Raw genomic sequence first — 22889 nt, forward strand, 5'->3', positions numbered from 1 at the left:
AGCACCAGCAACCTGTGTGCTTTTATGGAGACGTTTTTGGTTTGCAGCTGTCACAACTGTGGGAGCAGCAGCGTCTCATCGAGCCGTGTTTCGCAGCCGCCGCTCCGGGCGCATTGTTGGTGCGTTTGCTGAAAGCCCCTCATAAACACAGCTCTTGGTGAAGTTTGATTTCTTGTGTGTGCCTGCTGAAATCTGCAGAGGCTGAAGTTGGGCTGCTTTTAAATACAGTATTTATATTCAGAAGCTATAAATAGGCTCTTCTGAAGCTTTTATCTGGTGATGAAATCTGTTGCTTTAGCTTTCTGCTAAGAAATTGTAGGTCATTGCGGCGGTTGGCGATATTTGCAGCATTTCCTTTTTTCCCTCTCTGCCAGAGGAAGGACAGGGGTAGCACAAAGATTCCACGAGATGCTCAGCGATTGGGATGAACACATCTAGGTTTTTGTTTATTCCAGGGCTGTTTGCAATAGCTGCAGCTCTTAGCGCCTTTTCTTTTTCAACACAGCTCCTATTTTAACACGCGAATGTAGATAATGTACAGCAAGGGAGAAAGTCTCTTTTGACCTTGCTGGAGTTGTCTGTGTGAAGGTACAGGCAGAAACTGCAGGACAGGCTGCAAAATTCTCAGCCGAGTGCTGCTTTTCCTTTTTTTTTTTCTCCTTTTTTTTTTTGCCTTTCCGCCATGGATGACGAAGAGGGAAGGGTTTCTTAAGACAACTCTGTCAGTGATGAATAGATGAATGAATTCTTACGTGTTCAGAACTTGCAACATGTGTCCCCGACCCCTCAGCACCTAAGAGAGGCAAGATCTCAGCAAGGAGCTCAAGAACGCGCCGTGCCTGCTGCGTGTGAGGAGGAGAGCAGCATACCTCAGAGATAGCAGAAACAAAAGAGGGTGCGATGGTATCTCTGACATTGGCTTTGTTGTACAAAGGAGCAGAGGAATTCAGAATTGGGAAAACTAAATTTTATATTGTTTCATTGTGATTTTTTTTTCCTCATTTTAAGTATCTCCGTTCCCTCTCTGTCCATGGAATGAGTTTTTTAGCTGTGTGAGTGTGCAGGGTTTTTTTTGTTGTTGTTGTTTTTTTTTTAAGGAAGTGTGACCTGGATTTTGTGAGCTTATTATGATCGGTAACTGAAGGCAGCTGTTGTAGTTTGCTGATCCCTTATGTAGCTGAAGTACATGGAAAGAAAACAAAAATAAGCATGTGGGGGATCTGAATTAAATTCCACTCTTTGGCCTTATGTGGAGCTGTGGATTATTATACATTTCTGGACAGTTGTGTATGTGAAGGGAAAGAGACATCCAACCTTGGAAAGACTTAGGGAAGTCAAACAGATTTTTTTCCAACGCGACCTGCTAAATCTGTCACAAAAGGGGCAGGCAAAATGACATACAAATAGTCAGAGACCCTGGCTGCAGTTCTTCATGACAGGCGAGTGAAAGACCACATCCTATTTTTAGAGAGTGGATGGAGGAGGGGCGGAGAGGGAAGAAAAAGTTTGAAAATAATGGACTTCTTTAACAGTTAGGGAGCAAAACTGGCCAGCAGCAAGGGAGGCAGCGCCGTGGGGATATGGATGACTCAAGTATTCTGCGGAGGAGAGGGCTGCAGGTAAGTGCAACTTCTCTCTGTTTTGTCCTGCTGCCTGCAGTGTCAGCGTTCTCAGAAATGATGACAGTCTTTCAGGGTAAATCAAGTCAGTATGTAAGCAGCGCTAGGATTTAAGCTTTCTTCTTTTCCCCTAGTACATGTATACTCATCATTAAAAGATTTTTTGCATGAAGTTATAAAATACATTTTGTTAACTTGCTTTAAATTTAAGTCTCATAAAGCCTTTTGAAAAACATTCTTATGGAAAGAAGCAGTGTCTAAACTGTAAGGCTTATCTCATATTTGAAACTTTGGTTTTGGAGATATTTTAAACCCTGCAAAGTGACTTTTTTGACTTGCCTCAGAGTAGCCATTTTAGCTGAGCATTACTTAGAAATTAAATGAGAAAGCAGAGTGAATATTTTTAATCTGTGTTAGAGCTATGCTTATTTATTACTTCAAATGCGTAGCAATCCAAATACAGATGAGTGCTACAGAAAAGCAGTTCTTCAATACAAGTGATATCTATTTTTATATCTATTTTTTCAACAACTGTCGTTATGTTGACACAGATTCTCCTGCATTTTGTTTTAAGCTTTAACATCCCAGTGAAGTTTTGTGAAATTGCAGTGCTGTGACAAACGTGGTGATCTGTGTCAGTGTCAATGGGGTGTGACAGCAGAGCCGATTCTCCCTGAGTAAAACAGCTGGAAGTGAGAGAGCTCCCAAATCTGGTGTGAACTGGAAATGGAATCAATTTTTGCTTGAAAGCACCATATTCCTTTTTTTGCATTGTAATGTGATATAGCCTATTACATACATGCTGGCATAAATCATTGTTTATAGACCATGAAGCTTGCCTATTAAACAATAAACAAAACAGCTGACAGGCACGGTTAATTTCACTTCCTTTGAGGCAAGCGAATTCACTATTTTGAAATGCTACCATTCATAGTTTAGGGATGCTTTAAAGTCATCAAGGTGTTACTGTTGCATTACCTGAACGTGCTTTGTCTCACCATTTTAGTAACTGTATGTTTTGGTTTTCTTTGTGCCAACCTATTAATTTTTCTGAGATTTTCTTTCACATAACGTGCTGCATCAATCACAGCACTACTGTGATGTGCTAGTTCATTTGCTCAGCATAAAACATCTTGTATTCCATTTTTCTTTAACTGAAGTGTATAGGATTGGGATTATTGTTTTCAGTGATGATGTGCTAACTACTTGGGACTTTGCTAAGAAAATTGTTTCTGACCAGAGAAAATCTAAATCATTCCCTATATGCTGATTGTTCAGAGCCTAGAATGTGAACTTAGAATGTCTGAGATGTTGCATCTGTGGGGGCGTGGTTTTTTATTTTTAGTAGGAAAAATTATAGTAAAATATTTCATCCCTTCCTTAATAATAAATGCTATCTAAGAAGTTGGTTCAACTCTGGAAATTAAAAAAAAAATATTCTAATATGTTTATTCTTCACTTTTGTTCTTTACTGTATGATATCACAGATTTGGGATGGGATAATTCTATAATGAAAGTCTGTTTTGACAATGTAGATAGAGGTCTAACTGGAGAATAACATTAATTGCACTGGTAAAGATTTCACTCAAGAAATCTTACAGTTTTGAAGCATGGTGAGAAACACATTAAAATTGAGTAAATATGTTAAGTGTTTTCAGGAAAGCCAGGGCAGCTCATTACACTAATGGAATGAGCTGCTACGTCGGGGCAGTCCTGCGGTTATTTCTGTGATCAGCAATAAGCCTGGAACACACCCATGGATATTGCAAGTTTAATGAAGAGTTTGAGTTAATATGCCTCTCCTCTGTTTCTCTGCACCTCTGATGGGACAGAAAAAGCTCCCCAGCTTCCCTAAGATCCCAGTAACCCAAACTGTTTTCTCCGTTGCTCTGGAAGACGTTACTTTGCTGTTGAGCTGGAAACAAACATGGCAGGTAATGGGAAGGGAATACTGCCATTACACTTGAGATCCCCATGGCTTCTGTGGAATGTCTCATGGTAAAAGTGCTTCTGGTGATGTTTAACTTTTCCTGCTGTCAGCCCTTCAAGTGTGTGGTTGAGGTGAAAGCCTTCGTACTATGAAGGAAGAGAGGAGAAAAGTTAATTCAGTGCCTCTTGTGCTACACAGGATTGGCACACTAATACATCATTGGCAAAAGCAATCCTCTTCATAATAACAATGAGAAATAAGTGCATTGCAACGGTTTTCATCCCATGTCAATGATTGTGCTAATTAGTCCCAAAAATAATCCTAAAAGCTTCACTGAGAAGCTTCTAAAAAAAATGATTAAAAAAAAATCATTAATGGGGGGACGAGGGGGCGAAAGGAGAATAAGAAATCCTTGTGCTGGTAGATCTTAAAGCAGTTCACGTGATGAATGCCAGGTGAGGCACCCTGCAGCCTGAGCAGTGTATCTCTCCTCCTTGTGCAGTGTGACAACTGGGGAGACGATGCCCTTCCTTAGTGAAATTCATCAGGGTGCTTCAGGTAAGCATTGATCAGCACTGTGAGGCTGGAGGGGCCCAAATGTCTGCTGGTGACAGCAAAAGACATACTGGGATTGGTTTAACATGTGCAGCGTGATGGAATTTGATAATTTTAGTAGCCTTCCATATTTACTGTCTATATGGGCTGCTGTCTGCACGTGCTTGGGTTGGTACGTGTAAATGATGTGTTTATGTAGGTGTAATTCACAGCTCCACCAAGAATGCTCAGAGGGTTAAGACAATGCACTGATAGGACAGCAGGTAGTAGGGCAGATGTGCAAGTCCACCAGTAAGTTAATGCTGGATTTATTTTCCATGCATCTTGGACTGCTGGGGGTGTTTTTAGAAGAAACTGTGGCTCACAAAAGTGACTGTTGAAAACGTTCCTTAGGAAAAATTACAAAACCACTGGTTTGTGTTGGCTCTGCCAAGGCAATGCATTTTAATTAATTTTTTTGGGAGTCTGGGTGCTGGTGGTTTGGTGTTAGAAAGTCACCGATGAAAACAAATTACTTCCCCCTTTCAATCTGGGTGTTGGTGACTTTTGAAATAAACATCCCAGCCTAAATTGGGCTCTCTAATCCAACCCCTGCACTCAAATCCCTGCTAATTCCAAAGTGAGATTGAATTACTCAAGGTCTTGTTCAGACTGGTTTGGAGTATTTCGAGGGATGGAGAATTTGCAGCTTTTCTTGGCACCTGTTCTGGTACTTACCCACTTGTGCTGTGAAAAATCTCATTTCCTTTATATTTAGTTGATAGAGAAGAATGTGTTGGTCAGCCTGCTGATACTGTTTCACATATAAACTGACTTTTGCAGATTAACGGAAAGGAACAAATGAATTATTTTCAGCAGAACTATGTGACCAGTGTTTCTGCCTTATCTCGATAACCTGAGATTCTTTATTTTTAAACTGAGTGGATTTAGACTTGTACTGATCCGGTTTCCCTGAGGTTTCAATGTTTTGTTTTGTTTTCGTATCTTCCTGTCCATTGGACATCTTAGTTGGTGGACTCCTGCTTATTGCTGGTGATATTTCCATCTTTCTCTTGCTTCCTGCAACTGAGTCCTCAGCCTAAATATGATGAAACGCCTCTTTTGTGTGTTATTCCTGCTGCCTAACAAAAGCAAAGGAACTTTTTGTTTTCCTTTTCTCTGTCACTGCTGAGAGCTGTACAGGAGCCTGCAATCTGAAGGAGCAGGTGCCTTTCCTGTCTCCCAACTCTTTGTTCAAATCAACAGAAATTTCAAATTAGGCTGTTACTTCTTTTACTTCTTTTCACAGTGTTTCTGAAGTTCCTCTCACTTTGTTCTTTCCAGTTGTTTTGAAAATACTGTGGATCTGTTCCTTTCTCATTTTCAGTGGCTACCTGTTGAAGGACCTGTGGTGCATGACTTTCAGGTTCCCTTGTGTTCTTCCCTCACAGGCAGCTTGTTCTTTTCAAACCCGGTTCTTTTTGCCCTGTTAAAATAAGCCATTAGCTGTCACCACTTCATCCAGTTCTCTAAGAGATGTACGTGCACTTTTTCCTCATGCTTCTGTTACCTCTATTACCTGAAAAACACTTGAGATCACTGCTGTGTACTTCGTCTTCTCTGAGGGCCCTTTTCTGCTGTGATCCATGCTGTAAATGGCCTCGTGTGGTGTAAGCAAATAACCTAAAGAAGCAGCAATTGTTCCTATAGGCTAAATTAGTACATTTGTATGACCCGTATATATCACCTTCCTTGTTTCTTCAGTCTGTTTTCAGTGCATTCTGTTTGGTCTCAAACAGTGAGTGCTGACTGCTGCTAAGAAATAGCAAAATAGTGGAAATGAAGATCCAGGAGGAACAAACCAGATTTTCTTGGCGTGTATTTGTGTGTGTGTGTGTGTGTGTGTGTGTGTGTGTGTACACAAACATACTACGCATACAGTTGACATAGCTGTGTGGTAGTATTGATGGAGGACCAAGAAAGTGCTTCTGATAATGGAATATTCTTTTAATTTGTGGACTTCCTTTTTGGCTAATGAACTTGGACTACTGGCATAAGTTACTCCCTAGAGACAAGTGGTAATGCAGATGTGGAGCTGCTTCTACAGTCCTGGGCAGAAAGCTGTGCATGTGGTTTTATTTATTTATTTATTTTTGATGTATCACGATGTAAATTACATTGTGAAGGTAGCTACAAATGTTTGAGGCTATCTGGGTTTGTTGTTGCTCATATGTGTAGAGAAATAGTGGGGGGAAAAAATGTTTGGGGACGTTTGAGTCCCCGTGAAAATGAACTTGTATGTCGTCTCAGAGTGAAAATTGGCAGCAAAAAATTGGTGCATTGCTTTACAATAGCTGCTGTATGTTTGCTTTTACTCTTCTCACATATGTAAGAAATTAGAGTTTCTGTCCTAAAAATCTTACTTCTAAGTACAAATAAGGAAAGTAATGGAGAGTGCGGTGTGTCAGATTTCAGATGCTTGTCAGTCATTATTTGCAGTGTTTGTGGTACTTGAGCTGTTCTCAGATGTGGTCAGGCATTCTCAGCACCAGCGTTCTCTGTATCAGTGTTTCCTACATAGTGCTGAAATTCGAGTTAAGTTCAACTATTTAAATTACTTTGTTGGAGCCTTTTTTACTGGCTTCAGTGCAGATGTGAAACGCAGAGCCCATTACATTACTTGAATGTGTTTATCTTGGCTAGTGTTTTCTACTCCACAGCACGTTCGGCTAAAATAGAACCAAATATAAAACCAGCAGAGGGATGTTTCTCATTCTAAAGATAAATCCTAATGCTTTCTTTGCAGGGAGTAAAAATCGGGCGTGGAGGAGGTCTGGGGAACGCAGACTGCTGATTCAAGGCTGCTGGAATTCATTGGCTAGTTGTATCATAAGCAGCTTCTGTCATGCAGGTCTGCTGTCGTGGTGCTGTACGTTATACCCTACGTAACTACGCTGCATTGTAGGACTGCTGGCTGGTGAGAAGCATTGCGGCTGTCGGTGGTGCCTGCCTGGCACAAGCTGGCACGCTGGCTGCCTTTCCAGACCTGCTGCTTGTGGTTTCCTCACAGCGGAGCAGGAAATGGCACCGTGTTTGGGCAGCACGTGCTTCTGGCCTCTGCTTTGAAGACATAGGAAATGTACTGAGGGGAAAATGTGAAAGCTTGTCAGAATAAAATGTCCTTGAGATATGGGCAGGGATAAAAGGTTAAATGGTTTGCTCAGACGGAAAAGATACTTTTAGCTGCCGTCTTCAGGGTATTGTTAAATTGGTCTGATAATTTGCTATACTTATGCTTAAATAACTGCTTTCAGTTTGTCAGCAAGGACTTCATGAATGCTTGTATAGCTGAACTAAACTTTTTATTTTCTGCTTGTGTGAAAAGATAAAATGCCAGTAATTAATTCTTCTGCTTCCGGAAGAAAGGTTTTGTTAGCAAATGACTGCAAGAAACAATGGCTGTATGTGTGTGCATCTGACTACAAGGAGGTGCTGGACAAAGGAGTTCTTCCCAAAGATAAGCAGTAAAATCTTTTTCCAATATTTGGCTTGAAGGCATCTTCTTGGTGAACTCTCGCATTGCCGTGCTATTTTTGTTGCTGCTGGTAGTCACAGGGCTTGCCATGTGGTTTTTGCTTGTTTTCCTAGCCATTAGCTGCTGGGGTGCTTCACGTGGGTCAATATCGTTTCTTTTTGTTCTTGCTTAGTGACAGAAATCCCAAATCTTTAAAAAAAACAGAACAAAACAAAAAACCTGTTCTCCAGCATAGCAACATAACGTGCTGCTGCTGTGCTGTTTCATCTGCTTATCTTTAATAGTCTTCACTGCTTACGCAGACCCGCTTACCTCTTTAATGAGAAGCTATGTCCTGCAGCGAGGCAGCATGGATTTTGCTTCTAGGCTTATGTCATCGGGCTGCAAGTTGAAACTGGTTAAAGCACTTTTTGTTATTTTCCTGTCAGTTCTGCTGATGGTTGCCTCTTCAGTTTCTCTAATGTGCTGAAGGGCTGCTCTTGTTGTAGAAAGAAACCCGAGTAAAACATGCTAAGTGGAAATCTAATTTTGAAAAGCTATCAGGATTGATTGGGGGCAGGTAGTAGCCTTGTATTTTCAGGGGATAAAGATGAAATATCTTTGCGTTTTGAGTACTTGTAAATCCTGGCTACTAGACAAATAAATGCCAAAACTATATGATGAGTTGTGATGTTTTAATAACACCTAGGAAACGCTATCTTAAATGTCAGGAGACATTTACAGCCAGCTGTAAATACGTGGCAGTATTTCCTGTATGACTTAGTTTTTGTTTCTATTGTACTTCAAATTGCTCTATGCAAGCTGTTGGTATTTATGGGACTTCTGTGAGTTGGTGGGATTTTGGCATTTCTGGAAGCAAAACAAGATAGGCTTTTGGAGGTTGTTTTGTTTTTAAATATTTAGAAGCTATTATTAAAAAAAAATACAGAGTAACTGATAGACACCAAAATGGCTGTGCAGAATGTCTCAGTGGTGGTATTTAGTTGTTGTTCTCTCAAGTATGTCATACTGAATCTTCAAATAGGGTTTATTTTGAAGAGTTGCATCTCCTGGATGTTTCTGGTGCGTGCTTGGCACAGCAGGGAGAGGTGGTAGGGATCTGGATTGCTTCATTCAGCAGCTGTGTGAGGAGCAGTCTTTGTGCCCACCAGGGCACCGCAAGTGCAGCTGTGGTGCTTTTAAGTCAGGCAGTTCAGGTATTGCTCTTGGTTGGTGTTCAGCTGTCTGGATATTCTCTGAATTGTCAGTTCTGTGAATATACTTCAGAGGCCTTTTCACTTACAGGAGCAAACTGTTGAAGGTTTACGTACTCCTTCAGGAATCAGAGAGATGAGGTTGGTGTTGGTGGACCTACTCAGACCTTGCTGGCTGTGAGTGGTCACATTTCACCTTGTTTTTCTTAACTACCAAGTGGGTAAATAGTGTAACTTCACTGCTGCATGAAACAAAAGCCACCAAAATACACAAAATTCAGGTGTATGGAAATGATTTATTTGACTAGTTTTACAAATAGGCATTTTCACTTTACTCATTTTTGTGGAAAAATGGTATTTGTATCACAAATAATGCAGCGCAGACTTCCTTAATAGTGGCTTATGGGCTTTGAAATCATCTTCTCTTTATGGAAAACAAAGCACTTCTTGTGAGTCAGAGTTTAAAAAATGCTACATTTCTGCATCTTTTCATGTGATTTCGTTGGAAGACTGATATTAGAATATTAGAAAGCTAATTTCAGTCTGAGTTTAATTGTTGTATGTATCATAAATAGATTGTAAATGGCAATTTACATAAATGTTTCTGTATGAGTAAACTTTGAAGTTTCTCCTTTTGCTTTAAGGATCAAGAACGTTATCCGGTAAAGAAAAAAATATATATATTGTTTCAGATTTTGATGGTCTGTGTTCTAAGACTCAACCTCACTTCCCTGTCAATAAAACTGCTGCAGTGGACAGTTATGTCTGGAAGGCAACAGTCCATTCTTCCTCACATCCCAACACGCTGCTGTCTGTTGCAGGTGTTTGAATGGAGTGCTCTACTACAGTTTTTTTTATAATATAGTGAATAAATAGTTCAATTCCTCCACCTTCCTTCCACTTCTAGCAATAGTCAATTAAGGATTCTTATTCTTCTTTATGAAGTGATTGCAATTATTTATTTGTTCTTGTTTGTCTCTGGAGATTTGTCATTAAAATGGTGGCTTTGGAATTAGCGGCATTTTTCCTATAAGTGCTGACAAAGAGTTTTCTGGATGGAAAGTGGTTCAACTTTGTGTTGTTTTTTTTTTTGTCTTTTTTTTTTTTTAACCTATTTTTGGTCAAATTTGAAAATGGCTCATTTTGCTATGGCAATGCTCTTTAAAAATCAGATTGTTTTAGCACAACAGATGCGTTTGTAGCTGGAGATTTCTCTTTCCAAAATGCTCTTGGATATTAGCATGATAAAATCATGTTTGGAATGAGGATGAATATAATTACTGCCTCTTGTATGGCATAGCTTAAACCTCATATAATTACTTTTAAAGTCCTTTCATCGCAATAAGAACATATTAATTGACTTTGACATTTATCACTTGTTTTATATCAGCATAGGCTAATAAATGCCGCTTGTACTGGCAGCCAAACGATGCGATGATATCAGCTGTCATTGAGGTAGGTTAGTGCAGTCCACGCAAAAGGTCCTTTCTGCTCCGTCTGTCCCACGATCTGTGGCTTCCACATCTTGAGTCTGACTCTGGGCTGCATGGTCTGAAATAGAACAAGCCAAACCCCTGCTCTTCTCCTTCCCAGCAAACATGGGGGGATGCAGCCTATTAGGAAGTATTTTCAGCTCCATGCTGTTTTTTTTGTTTTGTTTTGTTTTTTTGTTTTTTTAACTAGCTTTGGGGGTACATAGCGATCTCCTTCTCTGTGAAAATGTGTGTGAGTTAACTTTGTTTTTGATAACTGTAGCGAACCATTTGATCAAAGTGGAAGAATGTGAACTGACTGGAAGAGAGATTCCCCCTCTGGGGGCAATTTCTGGATACCTGTTAGGAGGGGATTGGGATCTTAAACAGCCAGAAAAAAATTAAAGGCCAGAAGAATGGATTGTGAGTGAGATAAGGGCAAGAAGAAGATTAGGCACAACTTAAACAGGAGTGTAAGTGGTTTTGCATTTTAGACTGGCGTGAGAATTATTCTCCTTAGTGGCTTCGAGTTAAGTATTTTTCTGGCTTTTGTCTTCTCTCCGTTTAAGTGTGAGTGCCCTGCACCTTCATTTTCTCCACTTGTTGACTCTTTTGGTTGTAAATCTCTGAGAGCCACATTTAACCCTGGCAGTTCTGTAGCACTCTGTGCCTCAAGACATTTATTTATAACACCCAAAACCTGTTGTTTTTGAAGTGGGCAAATAAGGAAGTTTTTTTTTTTTTGTTAACAACTGCATACGAGGGAACAATTTTGCTGTGCTGGTGACTGCTTGCTTGTAAATGTTAATAGTTTGACAGTGCTGAGCTGATATTTTTCTTCTAAAGTGGCTACCACGAAGAAAGCCCCTCAGGGATACGGGACTCCTATGGAGTTTCAGAAAGCAATGTTGTGCTTGATTAAGTTTAGACAGATGATGGAGTGATGTAGTAAAATCATTTCTGTTAAGGCATAATATAACTTAGAATGCAATGCGGTACCGGTGGGACTGATAAAAATGAAATACTAAAGAAAAACCATACCCTTACATAGAGCTTTCAGCAGCAGATGCAATAGATGTAATTCAGTTGTGTGGTGCTGGAAACATAACATTGATTTACCATGAATCAAGAGAAATAGCTTGTACCTTGCCTGCTTGAATGGGTCGCAGCAATCTTAGTGAAATGAGTTACCTAAAAATGGGTTGGTACGAGAATTCCTTCTCTTTGATAGGGGTGGGAGATGGCTGTAGGTAGGTGAAAGCAAAATAAAATAAAAAATGAATAAAATCCTGAGAGATACTTCATGTGTAACTGCTGGGAATTGCCGACTTTCCCTGTACCTGAATTGTACGTGAAAAAATAGAATACCTTCCAAGTTAGTCCTCCATAACCTGCATGAAACTGAAGCAGAGGTTTAATAGAATGAGAGCTCCTTGTACTATTTGCACGAATTACTTGATCTCATTGCGTAGCATCTGTGTATGACAAGATAACTGCTTTTTTTCATGTTAAAAAATAAAAGACAAAATAGCACTTATGGTACAGCAGAACTTGCAATAACTTTCTGGGAAGTTAGCTCTGTTACTGTGTGGCTTGTGACGGCTTTCTAGCTTTGACTTCTGAGATGCAGCAATTCTCCTGCTCTGAACCAGGTCAGTTACTGGATGAAGTGATTTCTGTTTCTTTATTGCGTTTTTGGAGCTGATATGAGGCTAACAAACAAGTTTACTACCTTCACCTTACAACTAGAAACAGATACGTTTTCCTAATGTTTAAAAAAATCAGTGTATGGCTGTTTAATCAATGGATATACAGATGGGGTGTGTGTGTGTGTGTGTGTGTGTGTGTATATATATATATGTATATATATATATATATATATCCAGGAGCTTGGCTAATATAATTTATATTGGAGAAATGAGAGAAAGTCACTCACCCTGTCCTGGGCTTGCGAGATGAACTCCTGATGGAGCAGATCTCCAGAGAGATCCTTCCCCAGTGGCAGTCAGCTCTTAAATGGGTCTAGGAGAGGTGGAGCCAGGCTCTACCCCTTCCTGCAGCACAGGTGATTTGCCTTCACCTGTGCTCCCGTGGCTGATTCATTGCTCGCCTCAGGTGATCAATCAAAGGTTCAGGCCGTGATTCAGCAGCCCCATACAATGGCTTTTATTCCTCTCCTTAATTTTCAGGTGACTCGTGTTTCTGCCTGAAGTACAATTAATTTTAAATACCATTAATGTAACACTGATACTTTAAACAAAACATCATAGTAGGAGTACCTTTTGTTCTGGTCACCTTTGTTGTCCTGCTTCTCTCTATGTGCTGCTCAGTAGCATTGGGTAAAACTCAGTATGTCAGGAAATGTGTATTTATTTTTTTATTTTCAAATTTACAGAAATTCTGCAATTGTGGACAAAAAGCCTTTTCATGGGGGCTGCATCTCCCTTCAGTACTGTACATTTAAGCCACAGTGTGCAGATGCAAGTGTTGTGCAGGTGAGATTGAACAGCATATCAGAATAGCGCCTGTTGTAGAATAAGGCTAGATGAGAGGCTGTGTACTTGTTTGTCCTATTGCCTGAAGTGCTAAGGCCTGCAAACTGTGGAGTTTAACAGGAATAACTCAAAGTATTGGCAGCAGGGTGCAGTGAGCAAGTGAAATCTGACCACTGGGGGAGAAGTGATGCTTTAAATGGAGCTGTTGCATATTTGGTTATTCTCAGCTAGTCAACTCAATTTCTCCCCGATATTCTTGGTGAAAGATTGCTGCTCCTGGGAGGCAAATTTGAGAAAGCAATCAAATAAGTCCATTAGGTATTTCAAGAACCCCCCCTGCTCTCCTGAAGGGGGAAAAGAAATAGAGCAAGATATTTAGCTCTAAAAGTAAAAATAAGCTCCCCTGGTATGTGAGCTGGGTTTCTGGATGTTTGGAAAGTGTTTTTATGGAATTAATTGATTGGGCTCTTTTTTATTTTATGAAAGGAGGAGAAAAAATAAAAACAAAAAAACAGTATTTGTTTTCATGAACCAAAAACTGGCATACATTTATTGTCATCTTGTGTGAAAGAAATGGTTACGTGGGGTCACCCACCCTTCTTCCCCATCCTTTGTATGTGAGAGCAGTAGATGCTCAAACAGTTGGAGGTGCTGAGTCAGCATTCTCTAGTAGAACTCTTGGAAACAAATGGAATTCCTATTTGATGGCTGTGTTACAAGCAGGTAAAGGAATTGTATCGGTCCCGTATGAGTACAGGAAAAAAAATCCAGTAACTCTTGGCTTTCCTAAATGTCAACCCCCATTCTCTGCCACTTTGCCTGGGATTGCAAAAAACAAAACAAAACAAAAACAAAAACAGAATGAAACCTTTTCATGGGTGTAACAGGGATTGATGTTACAGCTAAAAATTACTTTTAGGTACAATATTTTGGAAGAACGCAGAGCAGAACCGTACGGTTTTACTGGTCTGTTACAAATCTCATTTATACCCTTTCTCACAGTCTTCTAACTAGGCAAGCAGATGTACATAATCACGGTAACTTTTTAAATCAGTTTGAAATAACATTCACTTTACTGTTGAACATTTATTTTCTTTTCCCTTCTGAATCTTATGTTTGGGATTTATCTTGTTGATACACCCTGTCCCTAGAGGCGTCCAAGGCCCTGGGCAGCCTGGTCTAATATTAAATGGGGAGGTTGGTGGCCCTGCCTGTGGCAGGGGGACTGGAGATCCATGATCCTCGAGGTCCCTTCCAACCCTGGCCATTCTGTGATACCTTCTGTAGCACTTCATAGCGGCCAAGAGAGCGCATGGGAACATAAAATGAGAAATGATGCAAAGAACAAAATTACGTGTAAATATATACTAAGCTGTAGCAGGAGACTCCTCTTAATTCCTTGAATGGAGTCAACGTTTTCCAAACAGGGCATAACTTAAAGGGTTCTGCTTGGAAAGTGCAAACTAGTCAGAGTAACTTTTAAAGTATCAGTAAAAGTAGAGATAAATACCCACAGAACTGAACGTGGCACTGATTTTCAAAGGTTAAAATTTTAAATAAAATTCAGAGGAAATCTGTTTTAATTAAAAGTAAAGCAATGAGTTAATAGAATAATGAGAATATTGAAAAGGTAAACCAAGGGTGGGAGCTTTAGGAACAGAAAGACCACCCACCCACCCACTCCCAGCCCTGAATCATTACCTTTCTTTGTGCTGTATGGTTAAAAATTGTTGTCTGGATTTTCTAGCAAAACTGACAGGAAATCACATTTTAATTAAACACAAGGAGCAGAAGGTAAACCAAACTCAAGCAAAACATTAGCAAAATTGAAAATAAACATATTCTGCCAGACCTTGGTTTTGGCATATGTGCCTCTAAATGAAGTATAGTGAAGGAGAATTCCAGTATGTGTAGCATTAAGTAGCAGTGTGTGTTGGGAGCTGGGTTTTGGTATTGGCCAGGTGATAGAAGAACTCTGATAAGCAGCAGAAGGTTTCTGCAGGCTGGAAGATGGGTCCTGAGATCTGGGAGGCTGGTTGTAGATACTGTAAGGGCTCAGAAGGACATTGAAGAGCAGTGTCTGTCACCTCTCTGTTTCGCACTGATATGAGTTCTTTCTTGGGTCAATGATACATAAACTGAACAGTCTGAAACCCAAAATAAGATATTTGTCAAACCTGCTAGGCAGTTTTCATCTTCATAAACTGAGCAAACATCCAAGTAACAGTGCAGTGTTTAGAGGTGGTTCACCACTACCACTGAGAATTAAGATGATGGATTACTGAATTGTTGTTCAATAAAAATGGGAGTAGAAATTACATGCTCAACTGCTAAGATCAGGCAGCCTAAACCATTTGTGTTCAAAGTCGAATCACTGAGTAGCAGGCAAGTTCTTGGGCAGAAGATTCGAGGCAAAAATAAGAAAAATCATAGGAGCTTCTAAACCATTTTATAATTTTTAATGTGAAAAACACTTAAAGGGATTTACTCTAGAAATGTTTTTCTTGTCTTTTATTTGCTTCACCAGAAAATTAAGATGTGGTTAAGTTCTGCTTCCCATTTTAAAATCCATGTTTGAGTCTTCAAAATGCTTCTGTGGGCTATTTGCATTATCTTTTTACCTTCTAAGATGATTTGTAAATTGGCTTCAAATGGAAGAAAGGTTGCAATAAAAGTTGAATCTGATCATATGGATATACTGTCTTTTGAACGTTTCTGGAAGCAAATCTTATTTTGCTGCTTTAATATGTTTGAAGTTCAAATTAATCTTACACCTAGATTAGCATTACTGGGATGTGATAATGGATTAAGTACTGATCTTTCTTGCCCCCTGTTTCATCAGCTGCTTTCTTCTGCAGGAGTGGTAATTGCTTTGGAATGGAAATCTTCAAATACTATTTTAGTTGATAAAGGTTTGTGCAATATCCATGCAGATGCTCTTTTTAATTCGAAAGGATTTTTCTACTATTTATTTTGACATATGTTAAATAGCGTAAGAAAGATCAGAATGTGAATCACAATTCCTTAAAGAACTTGTGTAATAGCTGTTTGAGTAGACATATAAAATCATAACGTGGAGCTCAGCTCATGAAAATTTCCAACTAAGAATATGATTGCCAAGCAAGCACTAAAGCATTTATCATGCTTAAAGCACCCCAGGATTGACTATAAACAAAGTAAAACTATCACAAGGAATCAGTAGCCAGTGTCGGATCGAGATGAAAAATACAAACATTAATACTAATAATATTAGAAGAAAAGTGCTAGCCCTACTAACGTGAGTAAGGTCTTCTCTTTCTGATTCAGGTAAAAATTCATCTGTACTATTTTGATCTGGAAGATGAAAGACATAGCTGCAAATCTGATGGAATTGCAACCTGAGAACAAATAGAAACAGAAATCAGCTTTCAACATCAGATGAATTCACCAGAGCAGGAGAGTGTTAACCAAGTTAATGAGTGTAATGTAAGTAAGGCTTGTAAAGGACATGCGGCTGTGCATCTAGCTAGCTTCTGCCTCTGAACTGAGAGGTTGCTTTGTTTCTTGTCCTTACCTGATCCTTGCAATGGTTTGACTGCAGCCTCAATTACAGAAACAAGAAAGTTTGGGATTTAATTGAGAAAGAAAACTGTTATTCTTCAGTGACAATCTCAAGACAACGCAAAAAAGTTCACTGCAATTTGTAGGGGCAGCCAATATTCCCTTTGTTTTATGATGGTAACTTTGACTTCACATAAAGTATTAGAACTTTACTGGCAGCAAAATATTCAATAAGAGTACTAGTTAAACACAATTTGAGCTTATAACAGAGAAAACCATAGCAGATGACAACGAGCGACCAACAAGCAATATCAATTTACAAGAAATTGCTTTTTTCTTTTAAGTGTGTGGTTACATTCTGATGCATAATACATAACAAGCTGATACTGAAAGAGTAGCCAAATATTGTTTAGATTCTCTTTGTCCCCTGGTGGTGAACAACATAGAATTTTTAAGTATACAAAGTTTTAATTTTTAGGAGTGCTACAAGATACCGATTCATTGAAAATCCAACAGTCAGCGTTAGATGATCTGAGATGATCCTTCCTCAGTTTATAAAGCTTGCATCTTTAGTACTGAGCTGATCGTGAGAGATCTGCCACTTTCTTTTCATTGCATTATTAATGGTAGAGATTAATCAACCAGTGTATTTCCAAAGTCTGTATCATAAATGTGTAAAATGAAGCTTAATAATAACCAAGTTAAAATTAAATATTTTCATTAATTGACATTAAGGTGCTCATCCTTTTTTTCTTTTTTTTTTTAATAGTGAAAGCTTTACTGTTTAGAGATGCAAAACCCCTAAATAACCACTGACAGTAATAGCCAGTAGAATTAGAGTCAGATTAACAAAGAAAACCTTTGGATTCTTGGAAGGCTCTTTCTTCTCCTGGGAATAAATCCTGATCCACAGCATTTTCTCCAGCAGTTTGATTCCTAGTCTTGAAGTGCATCCATTTGTAAAAATGTGGTGATCTACCTCCGTCCATCCCAAATTACACATTCGTGGCTTAAGTATTTCAGCTGGGATCGCAGTGTGTCAGCAGCAGGCAGATCCTCCGGTAGCCTTCACTTGGTGAAAAGTGGAGCTGGTACTTGTGCAGCATCTCCCTCATAAGATAAGTTGAAGTTATTAAGAGTGCAGCTGAAAAGCCAAGAAGGTTGTACATAACTAGAGAGGGTTCACTGACGATGAGCCACAAAGCAAACAACAAAGCATCCCAACAGAAAATGGCAATGGCAGCCGTAAAATCAGACAATAAAGTGATCCTACCATGAGGGCAAAAAAGAAAAAAATAATTAATCCCCCCCAGAGAATCAGACTAAACAGAAAACAAAAAATAAACAGGCTTAGTGCAGAGAAACACAGGCATATAGCAGCAGCCATGTTGCCACTGAAATATCGTGTTCTTAAGCAGATTAGGAAAATTCCTCTTGTACTAAGCTCTAGCAGTTTGCCTGCTAAATATATTGTGGGCTGTTTTTGAATGCCTCCATAGATTGCATATCTAGAAAACACATTCCAGAAACCTGTGGCTTTTAAACCTTTTGTTTTCCAAAGAAAGAATTCTGTTGTAAGAGTTGTGTTTCAAATAATACAAGAATCTGTGCTTTGTCAATGCATTGGAACAAGATTTGCTCTTCTGTTTTCTTTGAAGCTTGGATGTGTCCACATTAAAACGTGTGAACTTCCTGTATGTTTGTAGGAAATGAAATTTCGTTGTGTGCGTGTGTATTAACGTTGTGCATGGTGTGGGATTAATGTGTATACTCTGTTCAGCTGGATGTCCTGAGGATCATAGGGAGCGTAGATGCTTCAGTGATTTCATAAATGTGGTCAGCTGAGAATTAGAAACTTTCTATTTCAGTTTCCAGCACTTTTATATGCACCCGTTTTATGAATCAGTTCTTGTGCCAGCGTTGTCCTTTGTTCTGAACAGCCTTCTTTCCATGGGAATTTTCCTGTGATTTTTCTCAATGAATCCAAGAGGCTGTCATCGCTTGCAGCCAAAGTCTCCTTTTGCTGAGATGATGGCTGCCAGCCTTTGAAAGTTACTTTCTTTCTGTAATATTGGAAATGCTCCTGCTCTGAACGTAGGAAGGCACAGCTTCTGTGCCCATGCTGTCGTGCTGCAAGCCTCTAAAGATACTTCTGTTCTTTTGGCTAGAAGGACTAATTATTTGCTCTCTTTTAAAAACTTGCTCCATAGATTCAGTTCCTGGAGTCCAGATGATAGTTTTGTCCTTTTTTTTCTCCTCAAGTTTCCAGGCATGTATTACATAGGAAAATTAATTTTAAGCACAGTAGCACTATCTCAGCGAGGGACCTGGGATGTGTCTGTGTGAATGGCATGGCCAGGACCAGGCCTGGCACTATAGCAGCTGATATGTTTCTGACTGAGCTAATGGCATTATAGTAATTTCCATATTAAGTTCCATCCTGTCCTTGATGCTGCCTATCAACTTGTTTGCTTTTTTTCCAGCCTCCGGCTGTACATTGTCATCAGTTGCAGCCTTTCAGTACCTAAAGGGAGCCTATAAACAGGAGGGGGTCAACTATTTGAAAGGGTAGATAACAGCAGGACAAGGGGAAATGGTTTTAAATTGAAGGAGGGAAGATTTAGGTTGGAGTCAGGGGGAAGTTCTTTACTATGAGAGTGGTGAGGTGCTGGAACAGGCTGCCCAGAGAGGCTGTGGATGCTCTGTCCATCCATGGAGGTGTTCAAGGCCAGGTTGGATGGGGCCCTGGGCAGCCTGAACTAGTATTACATATGGAGGTTGTTGGGCCTGCCTGTGGTGGGGGAGTTGGACATTCATGATCCTTGAGGTCCCTTCCAGCCCGGACCATTCTGTGATTCTTTTATTTTTGAAATTTGTGTTTGGCTTTATGTTGGAGTATGAGCAGTTAGTGGTGTATATATCAGTTCTGGCATTGTGTTGACTCCTCATCTAATGAATTCCTCACATTTTAGAAGTGTTTGCTCCTGTGCAGTATATACTAATGTACTGTATGCTGGAATTAATGGTAAACACTGAAGTCTCATCTAGCATTTTACTATAATAAAATCAATTATTTACCTCTGATATGCTTTTTTTTTTTTCTTTTGGTCCTTAATGCGACCTATTTTGCACACTGAAAACATTGCCCAGCTTTCTGAATGAGCATGCGGGATGCTGAGAATGCTTAGCCTGCTCAGAAATAGAAGAGTTGGAGTAATTGTATAATTCGTACAGTGAACAGGAGAACTAACAAAAAGCGAGGATTTGAATAGATCTCGCTTATTTCTTATTTGCTCAATGAGAGCAGAATGGGCTGGGAAGAGATTGATCTTACTCATAGAATCATCATTTCATGGTGGAAAAGACCCCTCAAGATCATCAAGTCTAACCATCAGCCTGGCTGACCAACTCCCATCACTAACCTGTGTCCTCAGTGCCATGTTCACACATTTCTGAAACACCTTCAGGGATGGGGACACCCCCATCTCCGTGCAGCCTGTGTCAGTGCCTGACCATATCCTCTGTGAAGAAAGTCTTGAGATCCACTGTGAACCTCCCCTGGTACGAATGTTTGGAAATATTACTTTATTTTTGTCAGTCGTTTGCTTCATTAGTTTTATGTCCTGTTTGTTATCTCTTTAAAAGTGAATAGGCGGCGGGATGCTATTTAATATAATAAAAATTAACAGGACTCAAAGTATTTAGTCTTAAAGTAAGACTTAGTACTGTTCATTAGATATTTTGCAAATTATTCTCCCTAGTTTGTTTTACAGTACACGTTCTGCTTTGTGGAATCAGCGTGCATTGAAATGCTGTGTGCATCTGCATTTATTGTTAAACCTGGGTAGAAAGAGGCTTATAAGTACTCTGTTAGAGTTACTGGGAAAATTAAAATAATACTGTATTCATCTGTGATGCCTGTTGATTTTTAAGCAAGCTGTAATTGCAATGCAGGCAGAGTAGGCACAAACACTGGCTGGATTCTGGCAGCCTCAGCAGAGACAGATGATGATTTTTGGTTGCTTTACCCCCTGCTGAAGTATTTCCAGCCCTGTGTTTTCCAAGCAGGGCACTTCCACAGGACTCGTCTCCTAGTGAGGCAGAGTACACGCTACATCAGAGAAGATGTTTTTTTTCCCTCTGAGCACATGTATTTTTTTTTTTGCCTCTGTTAGGTCCCATTTCTGTGAGCCATCTCAGTTTTTCTCCTAAACATCAAGCTGATGTTTTTTAGAACAGTTGAAAACAATGATGAAAATAAATGATGGGCAGAAAAAAGTCTGATTTGTTATTTAAGAAGATGGTGGAGAATTAGTAAAAGTGGAAAAGCATCTTTGTAAATGTGTTACTTGTAACCTGTTTTTTTTTGTTTGTTTGTTTGTTTGTTTTTTGTCACATAAGTGAGAAAAGACTCTTTAAGATGTTAAGTCAAGAATGCTGCTTACCATACATGTAAATCTGCAATAGCCCCAGAAACTGCACTAGGATTATTTTGGGGTTAGTATAGATGATGCTTAAATCTTCCTGTGCCAATCATCCGTAACTTCTGGGTTAGACAGTGGTCCTGCTTTCTGCTATTAGAATTCTGAATTCAGCAAATACCAGGTCCACATTAGAAATAAACCCTTAAATCCAGAATTTTTTGATGGAGGGTGTACCATTCAGTGAAGTAAACTGTCATGCTCAAAATACTGAGCTGGATTTGGAGTAATGTTTTATCCTGAAGAAGGAGATTAAATGGGAATCATGCTCCTTGCTTTTCTTTGCTGAGCCTGTATTTTATGAGAAATTACACAGTGAAAACGTTCCAAGCGCTTTGAGCCTGTTGCAGTCAGAGTATGATGAAACTAGTGAATCTAAACTGTTTATAGAAATGGCACACATTGGTTAACACAGTGCTAAATCTAGAAGTAAATGACTGAACTGAATCCAGGTGTGCTTTTGTAGGCAGTGAATGGTTTTACAGGATCGGCCACAGCGGCTGAGAGAATGCGTTCATGTCTGAGGATGGATTAAGGAGTTAAACACTGAAACAAAATAAACCAAGGTTTTTCTTGATGGAGAAGACAGTGTATTATACCACACCACATGCAGGTAGAAGGTTGTTATTGGAAAGGCTTTCTTTGCAAGTTACTCGGGTTATTTCTTCACAGGTGGTCACTAAACTAAATGAGCATTTCAGCTCTTTCTTCAGAGTTCGGTCCCTCTCAAACAAAAATACTAATACTTCAGAATATTTCAGTGCGTGTTCTTATTTTATTAATAGTTACCATGACCATCAAGAGTTTTAACAGCTACTACAAATGCTTTTTATTTAAAAAATCCCCTAACACTCCTGGTAAGCACATCAAAACTAACTTCAGCTCTGAGAAATGCTACTGGATGGGGCTGACTGTTAGAGTGGGGATGGGCAGATGAAAATTGCAGCGAAACTATTGAAAAAACTGCTGCGAGCAACTTTGCATAGAGATATATAGCATGTGTTTTGTTTTTATTTATTTGTGGTTGCACCATTCTGGTTCTTTGTTTTGCCTATATTGAGGTTTACGTGCTACTTTTTCCAGTGTGTGGCTTTTTGTAGGCTGTGTGAGATGTGTATGGGCTTCAGTTCTGGGTTCCAGTGCCTTCAAAGTACGTTAAAGACGTTCAATTGAAAACAGTGTGTTAACGACTTTTGAAATAAAGCCATCGTGTGCTCATTACCCAGAAGCCAGCGTGGGCTGAGTGCTGTGAGCATGTTTGGAATTGAACCTCCAAGTATGAACAAAGACATCGATGAGCGTGGCTGCTGTGTGATCTGTCAGCTTCAGGAATAGCCCCTTGCTAAATCCTGCCCATAGAAAAGAATTGTTGAATGACAAATTCTGATGAATGTGCACATCTTGTAAATTTCTTCTGTAGGTACAAAGTGGAATATTCCTTAAAATATGCCTTTGAAGCCAACACCTGGATGAGCCCAAACCTCGCAGTTCCTTCCAAAGGGCCGGAAGGTGTGGGGGATGAAGAGACCTGAATGCTTTGTAGTATGAAAGAATAATGGCTCTGCAGACAGTTCTGAATGCTTGAAGGTCTCTTCCCAATGATGAAGTCATTGTTTGTTCTAATTTGAAGTATTATAAAAGACAGAAGGCAGAAGTTTTAGAGATTGATTCCTATCTTTTGTCTCCATATATTTTCAAGAGAGTACATATTTATAATTTAAGTGCAACAGAGAGAAAATTCTGGCCAGAACATGTCCTTGTAATAGAATCAGCTGTTTCTGTCAGTCCATTACAGAGCACACTAATCACCCATCAGAACTAAAGTCATTAGGCACAGTCTGCAGTTTCTCAAATCTGCTTTGAGAGCGCATCTGCATTTTACTTGTTCTGTAATTGGGGATGAATTTTCCTTTGCTCTGAAACAGATCTCTTGGCACCAAGGAAGTCTGAATTATCCAACTGTATTAAATGCGAGGTTGTTCAGAAATAAATCTGTGAAAGATCCTATGCTTCTTCGTATGAGAAATCACAGAGAGCTGAAAAACCTTAATTCGCTTGACATTTGCACAGTTTATGATATACCTGAAGGA

At 39.5% G+C, this 22889-nt stretch overlaps 1 protein-coding gene across 1 annotated transcript in view; it reads left to right on the forward strand.

Moving 5' to 3' along the window:
* The first annotated feature begins 691 nt into the window (after nucleotides 1-691).
* LOC104912507 (microtubule-associated serine/threonine-protein kinase 2-like) overlaps nucleotides 692-22889 on the forward strand; it is a 96788-nt gene continuing 74590 nt past the window's right edge. The window contains exon 1 of the mRNA XM_031554842.1: nucleotides 692-1619. Within this exon, the coding sequence (XP_031410702.1) occupies nucleotides 1581-1619 (39 nt within the window). The 5' untranslated portion in view covers nucleotides 692-1580. The remainder of the gene's footprint in view (nucleotides 1620-22889) is intronic.

Source organism: Meleagris gallopavo, chromosome 10 (genome assembly GCF_000146605.3).
Source record: "Meleagris gallopavo isolate NT-WF06-2002-E0010 breed Aviagen turkey brand Nicholas breeding stock chromosome 10, Turkey_5.1, whole genome shotgun sequence".
Taxonomy (NCBI): domain Eukaryota; kingdom Metazoa; phylum Chordata; class Aves; order Galliformes; family Phasianidae; genus Meleagris; species Meleagris gallopavo.